The sequence below is a fragment of the Ipomoea nil genome, unplaced genomic scaffold, assembly GCF_001879475.1.
Source record: "Ipomoea nil cultivar Tokyo-kokei standard unplaced genomic scaffold, Asagao_1.1 scaffold3169, whole genome shotgun sequence".
NCBI classification, from domain to species: Eukaryota; Viridiplantae; Streptophyta; class Magnoliopsida; order Solanales; family Convolvulaceae; genus Ipomoea; species Ipomoea nil.
This window is the reverse complement of record NW_017619597.1, coordinates 2,490,376-2,498,083: the sequence shown is the minus strand read 5'-3', so window position 1 is coordinate 2,498,083 and position 7,708 is coordinate 2,490,376. Positions and strand designations below refer to the sequence as shown.

General features: G+C 37.5%; 2 protein-coding genes across 2 annotated transcripts; both read left to right on the top strand.

Moving 5' to 3' along the window:
- The first annotated feature begins 297 nt into the window (after positions 1–297).
- On the top strand, positions 298–1,948 carry LOC109167725 (naringenin,2-oxoglutarate 3-dioxygenase-like). Its single transcript, XM_019316833.1, has 3 exons — positions 298–697; positions 784–1,212; positions 1,618–1,948. The coding sequence occupies exons 1-3, from the start codon at positions 326–328 to the stop codon at positions 1,816–1,818; spliced, it is 1,002 nt and encodes a 333-aa protein (XP_019172378.1). The 5' UTR covers positions 298–325; the 3' UTR covers positions 1,819–1,948.
- Positions 1,949–5,639: 3,691 nt separating this feature from the next.
- On the top strand, positions 5,640–7,412 carry LOC109167724 (naringenin,2-oxoglutarate 3-dioxygenase-like). Its single transcript, XM_019316832.1, has 3 exons — positions 5,640–6,041; positions 6,116–6,544; positions 6,897–7,412. Exons 1-3 carry the CDS (start codon positions 5,679–5,681, stop codon positions 7,203–7,205), a joined length of 1,101 nt encoding a protein of 366 aa, XP_019172377.1. The 5' UTR covers positions 5,640–5,678; the 3' UTR covers positions 7,206–7,412.
- Positions 7,413–7,708: the final 296 nt, after the last annotated feature.

Genomic DNA, 7,708 nt, shown 5'->3' with positions numbered 1-7,708 from the left:
ATTTTTCATTAATGGAATATTCCAAACCAATAGTAGTGTTCTAAAAACCTGCTAACCAAACAATGACAATGACTTTCATACTCATTCCTGAATCCTAAATCTTCAACCAAACACACCGTTACATTAATTACGTACTGCTCGAAAAGATTGAGGTGGTAGTTGAGTTGAATGGCGAGTGCTACTGCCACGTTCATGCACTACCATCCATGAAAGCCATGCAACCAGTTTACTACACTACGACAGTACGTACACCTTTATATACCGCGGGAGACTCTTAGCTCCCTCCATAGCCAGAACAAAAACATACAAAATAAAAGCAATTAAGATGGCGACGACGTTGTCAACCTTAATGGCGCTAGCAGGGGAGACGGCTCTTCTGCAATCGAGCTTCGTGAGGGACGAAGACGAGCGTCCCAAAGTGGGTTATAACGAGTTCAGTGACGAGATTCCGGTGATATCTTTAAAGGGCATTGACGACGACGTCCATGGCCGGCGAGTACAAATTCGCGACGAGATTGTGAAGGCGTGTGAAGATTGGGGGATCTTTCAGGTGGTTGATCATGGGGTTGACGCCGGGATGATCGGAGAAATGTCCCGCCTTTCTAAGGACTTCTTCTCCTTGCCGCCGGAGGAAAAGCTCCGGTTTGACGTTTCCGGCGGCCAGAAAGACGGCTTCCGAGTTTCCAGCCATCTCCAGGTACTTCCTTTTTTTCTTTCTGATACATTTATGTTACGTTTCAGCTTCCATCTCACTAATCCTAAATAAATTTTTTTCAAGTGTAGGGTGAAGCAGTGAAAAATTGGCGAGAATTCATGACGTATAGCTCATACCCGGTGAGGGCAAGGGACTATTCAAGGTGGCCGGACAAGCCAGAAGGGTTGAGGGCAGTAACGGAAAAGTACAGTGAAAAGTTGATGGACTTGGCATGCAAACTGCTGGAGGTTTTATCAGAGGCAATGGGATTGGAGAAGGAAGCATTGAGCAAAGCCTGTGTGGAAATGGACCAAAAACTGGTGGTCAATTTCTACCCAAAATGCCCCCAGCCTGACCTAACCCTTGGCCTAAACCGCCACACAGACCCTGGAACCATCACCCTTTTGTTGCAGGATCAAGTTGGCGGTCTCCAAGCCACCAAAGATGGTGGCAAAACATGGATCACTGTTAAGCCAGTTGATGGTGCTTTTGTTGTTAACCTCGGTGACCACGGCTACGTAAGTCACTGCTAGAAATTATCGAATTTCTGACCACCTGAAAGTGAAATGGTAGAAAATAGAAACAAAGGTTTTTTCTGATACCTAAAGTGGTCGAACAAAACTTTTGACTTAATTTAAGATCACACTTACATGTGGTCGAAAATTTCATAATTTCCAGCAGTGAATAATCACATTTTACAAAGCCCGGCCTTAGTGTTGTGACCATGGTGGTAAATTGTAGATAAAGACACAGGATCAAACTTGACTACAGTACAATCGTTCTCTAGAACCACTAAATTAGTATAGTTTACACTCCACTATGCTGTCGGGCCAGAGAACCTAGACCCTAGGCTAGGGAATTTGTGGGCAAAGTATGTTTCATTATATTGATAACTAATTAGGTTTGTTGATTTGGGCATGCAGTTTCTGAGTAATGGGAGGTTCAAGAATGGGGACCATCGAGCGGTGGTGAACTCAAAATGCAGCCGGGTGTCTATAGCGACGCTTCAGTATCCGACGCCGGAGGCGAAGGTGTACCCATTGAAGGTTCGGGAAGGGGAGAAGGCGATTCTGGAAGAGCCCATCACGTTTGCAGAGATGTACAAGAGGAAGATGAGCAACTGAGCAAGGATGAGGGATGTGGAGCTTGGAAGGAGCAGCAATAGCAACTGATCGTAAAGGCTGCTGCAGATACCAACTTAATTGGAAACTAAACCTATTGAATAAAGGAAAATACTTGGTTTATTCCCTCTCACATGTGTTTGATGTTGACATCTTTCTTTGAATCCATATAATGAAAATGATCAATCCTAGTTTGTCACCCCAAGGAGTATAAGTAAGGGAGTAGAATTTGGAAATTAGTATTTGCACAGGCACAATCATATAAGTAAAAAAAATATATATTAAATGCTCAAAACATAAGTAAATAAAAGTAAAAATATATGCTCATATTAAACAGAAATAAATATTACAAATTATTAAAAATACTATTTTCATCCGTGCGATGCACGGTATGGATTTGTTATAATATATTAAGAATATTTGAATTGATATATAATTATATAAATTATAACATCAAATATTATATAGTGTGCAATTGAAGATATCTTTTGGATCGATTATGTTTTTTATGTTATCCTTGCTTGAATTCCAGCAAATAATTACTGAATTAATAGTTAATATGTAGATGTATGCATGCCGTGCTGAAATTTTGGAGATTTCAGTTATATGAATCAATTGCTATCCTAATAATTCATTTGTATGGAAAATATTTTTTTTGCTCCGGAGCACAGCAGGAGATCCTTCATGCGAGGTAACAATTGGATCTTGTCCTCATAGCAACACTTTGTGTATTGTGACAATCCAAGCGTAACATTTTGATTTGAGCGCTCTTGCCGCTAAAATAAAGCCCCACAATAATTACATGAATGAGCGACATCTCCAAGGTCAAAATATCAATCTGGTAACGTAAACAATTTAAAGTTAACGCATATTATTTATGTTTTGACTAAAATGAACATAGCAAACTTTTGTATTTATAAAAGAAACAATAGACACCATATTCGATACTTTTAGTCGAGACCTGTACGAATTTCATGTTTAAATTTCTCTCATTTTCAATGAATTAAGGATCCTTTTTTATTTTGTTATTTTACTGTTGTTGTTGTTATTATTATTATTTAGTTAAATTCATATCTTTATTATTATTAATTAGTAATTTTTAGTAGAATTTTCCCTTTTTAATGATTAATTACAATTAATAAAGGATCTTTTTTTAAAAAATTTTTTTTAGTCAATTAGTAATATGCGTTTCTTTTTCCAATTTACATAATTTTCATGCCTTTTTTTTTATTAATGATCTAGAATATTATTGTGAAAGATTTATGATATAATTGTGATTAGCTTGTCTTCAATCTTAATCAAATATTAGTTCACGCTGATCTAACTATTTCCTTTTATTTTCAGTCAATTAGAGATTTTTTATTTTTTTATTTTATTTTCAGTCAATTAGTAAATGAAATGTTTTAAATTTAAGAATAGCCTAACTAGGTTTCTGACTAAGAAATAACATAGACATTTTATTGAAAGAGTATAAATGGTAGTACTCGAATTACCTTTATTCTGCTGAGCATATTGTTTCCTCTTCGATCCTATAAGTGTTGAACTTGTAAGTTTCTTCATATCTCTGGGTAGAGAGGTGTCCTTAAGCTTGAGTAGCAAATTTGAAAGAAGTAGGCTTTTGAAAAGAGAATAATCGGGCCTTCTTTAATAGTGGTAGATATATAATTGAATTTTATTGGAATATAGTAACAGTTTTATGTGGCCCATTAATGTTGTTCGTCATTAATTAAGAACATTTCTAATTAATCATATTTAGGATGGTTGAGAATTTGTTCCTGATTGAGGTTAAAACTAAGAAAGGTATTATCTATCCTACAGTTAACACTCAAACAATTGGGCCGGGTGGTGAGGATGTTGTGCTGGGCTACTTGATATGTAACTTTTGGCTTTTAGTAGCATATATCATTTTTTTAGCTTCTTCATTATGTTTGAATTCAAGGAATTGTTAAACAACTTAACGTTCGAACTAAGTTGTCTTTATTTGTTTTCGTTAATTTTATAAGAAATGGGAACACCACTTTTGCAATTAGTCTGCAAGAGCTCGGCAAGTTACCTTTGCAGAACTACTTTAGGTATGTAGTATTGTCTATATATGTTAGTTCATATAACACTATTTTATATATAGATTTTTTTTTTTTTTTGTATGTTTTAATAAGATGTTCAAGTTACATTTGCAGGATGTGAACTATTAGCATATAGCATGTCCTATATGAACCTGCAGACAATAATCATTTCATAAGGTATATATGTATTACTATACATAGAAAACTGTGAGAGTCAACTGAAGATGGCGAAAGGTATGCGAACTCTTTACTTAATGTTATGACAAGTTATATAATTGCAAGCTTATAATTACTTAGGCCTGAAACAAATGCATAATTCTTATTCTTTGCAACCATTTAAGTTTAAGAATAACAAATAGCCATAAAATTTAAGTGTAGTAAATCTAATTTTGTTATATAAAGATACCTACACAGATAGTACATTTTATACTACACAATTAAATCAAGTCTTTTCAGCAATCAATAGATATTATGTTGTCAAGAGTAACAACAATAAATGGTTGCTATATCTAATGTACTGAAATGCCAGTAAAGCTCACATATCCAGTCAAGCACATTTACAGAAACACTAACACTTTAAGGCTTATATATCAATCTCAAACATGATGTCTTTCTAAACATAACACTTGTAAGTCATTGACAAGTACAAATTATTTCTTATACATAATGGCTTGCATCAAGGTTAATTCATAGTGTTTACCCTTGTTGAATATATGAATATACTTTTACATATGTTTTTTGAGAGTATCACTTAACATGATTTTCTCCAAACAATGGATCAAAAGAAGACAAACAGAAAAAAGACACTTAATAACATTCACCCGTGACACATCAAAGGAGCCTTATACGGCTTTTCCTCGTCTTGGGGGATAAGTTGGAGGCTGAGAGGAAAAAAAGACTCTATTAGTGAACGATGATCACGTTGATAGAATTGTTCACTATTCAAATTACACTAACATTTAATTAAATAATTTTTTGGAAGAATAATGTAATATATTTGGGGAAGGGATTAGGTGCATTGGAGGCTTCCCGTACGGTTGTGCGGGTGGACGCACGTTAAGCATTAATCTGATGCACTTAAAGTACACAACACACGCACATTAAGCACAGAAACCTCACGCATGTTAAGCACAAACCTTACACATTTTAAGTACAAATCTCACGCATATTAAGCACAAGCCTCACGCATGTTAATCACAAAAACACACGCACCTTAAGTTTCAAAAACAACTCACATTAAGTACACACTCACGCACATTAAGTACAAAACTCACGCACCTTAAGCACACGACTCACGCACATTAAGCTCAAAACTCACGCACATTAACCATAAAACTCATGCACTTTAAAGTTCAACAAAAACTCACATTAAGTACACACTCACACACAAGACTCACGCACATCAAGTACAAAACTCACACACATTAAACATTACACACTCACGCACATCAAGTACAAAACTCACGCATATTAAACACAAGACTCACACACATTACCTACAAACGTGCACATTAATCACCTGCACAACCACACGGAAACGTCTGTCTGTATATATATACTTTGTCAACATATTGAATATATTTGAGTAACCTTAAAGTTAATTAAATTAATTACGCACTAGAAAAGACTGAGGTGGTAGTTGAGTTGAACGGCGAGTGCAACTCCCACGTTCATGCAATACTATCTATCTCACAATAGCCACTACCAAACTCAACCAACCAGTTCAGTAGAGTACTGTACAGCTTTATATAGCGCGGGCGACCCTCCCTCCATAGCCAAGAAAAACAAAATTAAAGCAAGATGACGACGTTGTCAACCTTAACGGCGCTAGCAGGGGAGACGGCTCTGCGATCGAGCTTCGTGAGGGACGAAGACGAGCGTCCCAAAGTGGGTTATAACGAGTTCAGTGACGAGATTCCGGTGATATCTTTGAAGGGCATTGACGACGTCCTTGGCCGGCGAGTCCAAATCCGCAAGGAGATTGTGAAGGCGTGTGAAGATTGGGGGATCTTTCAGGTGGTTGATCATGGGGTTGATGCCGGGCTGATCGGAGAAATGACCCGCCTTTCTAAAGACTTCTTCTCCTTGCCGCCGGAGGAAAAGCTCCTGTTTGACATGTCCGGCGGCAAGAAAGGCGGCTTCATCGTTTCCAGCCATCTCCAGGTACTCTTTTTTTTTTTTTTTTCTGTAACGCACCATGAAAGTTTTCTGAAAGGTTAAATTTTTGAAAAGTGTAGGGTGAAGCAGTGAAGGATTGGCGAGAAATCGTGACGTATTTCTCATACCCAGTGAGAGCAAGGGATTATTCAAGGTGGCCCGACAAGCCAGAAGGGTGGAGGGCAGTAACGGAAAAGTACAGTGAAAAGTTGATGGACTTGGCATGCAAACTGCTGGAGGTTTTATCAGAGGCAATGGGATTGGAGAAGGAAGCATTGAGCAAAGCCTGTGTGGAATTGGACCAAAAACTGGTGGTCAATTTCTACCCAAAATGCCCCGAGCCTGACCTAACCCTCGGCCTAAAACGCCACACAGACCCTGGAACCATCACCCTTCTGTTGCAGGATCAAGTTGGCGGTCTCCAAGCCACCAAAGATGGTGGCAAAACATGGATCACTGTTCAGCCAGTCGATGGCGCTTTTGTTGTTAACCTCGGCGACCACGGCCACGTAAGTAAAACCCTAAGCAGTTAGTTAGATTGCACATTAATGACTATATGTTCACACGTCCCCTCATGTATGTATGCGGTGGGTCCTAAGCTGATAGTTAAATTGCATGGCTATATGCAAGTTTGCACATTAATGACTATATGCTCACACGCCCTCATGTGTGCAGTGGGTTTTAAGCAATACGTAAACCGTAGTAACTTACCTTTGGTGCTCTGATACCAAATTGAAGCATGTGCTCCATCTCAACTAAAAGCCTAAACACACATTAATGCTATATGCTCATAGTCATAGATTGTAGATTGTATATATGTTTCATTGATAATTAATTAGGTAGGTTTGTTGATTTGGACAGTTTCTGAGTAATGGGAGGTTCAAGAATGCGGACCATCAAGCGGTGGTGAACTCAGAACACAGCCGGATGTCTATAGCGACGTTTCAGAATCCGGCGCCGGAGGCGAAGGTGTACCCGTTGAAGGTGAGGGAAGGGGAGAAGCCCATTCTGGAAGAGCCCATCACGTTTGCAGAGATGTACAGGAGGAAGATGAGCAAGGATCTGGAGCTTGCCAGGATCAAGAAGTTTGCAAAGGAGCAGCAAATGATAAAGGCGGCTGCTGGAGATACCAACTTGGAAACTAAACCTATTGATCAAATTCTTGCTTAATAATTCATATAAATTCGGCTGCTATTTCCATCTGTTAACTAATTATATATGCAGTAAGGACACTCAGTATATATATATATATATATATATATGCAAAAACTCTGTGTTCTTTGAGAAATAAGATTTCCTCCCAAAATCACACTTCATTGATTTTATGTGGAGGGTTTGGTTAATGAGTCTTTTGATAAACCCCTGTGGTTGGCGCGACTAATTGTACACTCCGCATTTGTCATTAATTGGGTCAATACGGTGTGAATCGAAATTAGTCAGAATTTGATATCGGCACTAAAAAACGAGTCTTTGATTAAAATTATTTACAATTAATATATGGTCCAAATGGAAATTAGTCAAAGTATGAGTCACGGTTACTCAGTATATACATTTAAAAATTACATTATTAAACATAAAAAATAAAATTTAAATGTTAATTGAATTAAGCAAAGAAGAAAGAATAGTAAGACAAGATAAAATTTAAAAGAGGTAGTATCATTTTCCATCACCTA

Bases quoted from the DNA above. Each gene is read 5' to 3' on its own strand.
- LOC109167725 (XM_019316833.1), top strand. From the start codon at position 326: ATGGCGACGACGTTGTCAACCTTAATGGCGCTAGCAGGGGAGACGGCT. The intron at 698-783 runs GTACTTCCTTTT...TTTCAAGTGTAG, and splicing joins GAGTTTCCAGCCATCTCCAG to GGTGAAGCAGTGAAAAATTG. The intron at 1,213-1,617 runs GTAAGTCACTGC...TTGGGCATGCAG, and splicing joins ACCTCGGTGACCACGGCTAC to TTTCTGAGTAATGGGAGGTT.
- LOC109167724 (XM_019316832.1), top strand. From the start codon at position 5,679: ATGACGACGTTGTCAACCTTAACGGCGCTAGCAGGGGAGACGGCTCTG. The intron at 6,042-6,115 runs GTACTCTTTTTT...TGAAAAGTGTAG, and splicing joins TCGTTTCCAGCCATCTCCAG to GGTGAAGCAGTGAAGGATTG. The intron at 6,545-6,896 runs GTAAGTAAAACC...TGATTTGGACAG, and splicing joins ACCTCGGCGACCACGGCCAC to TTTCTGAGTAATGGGAGGTT.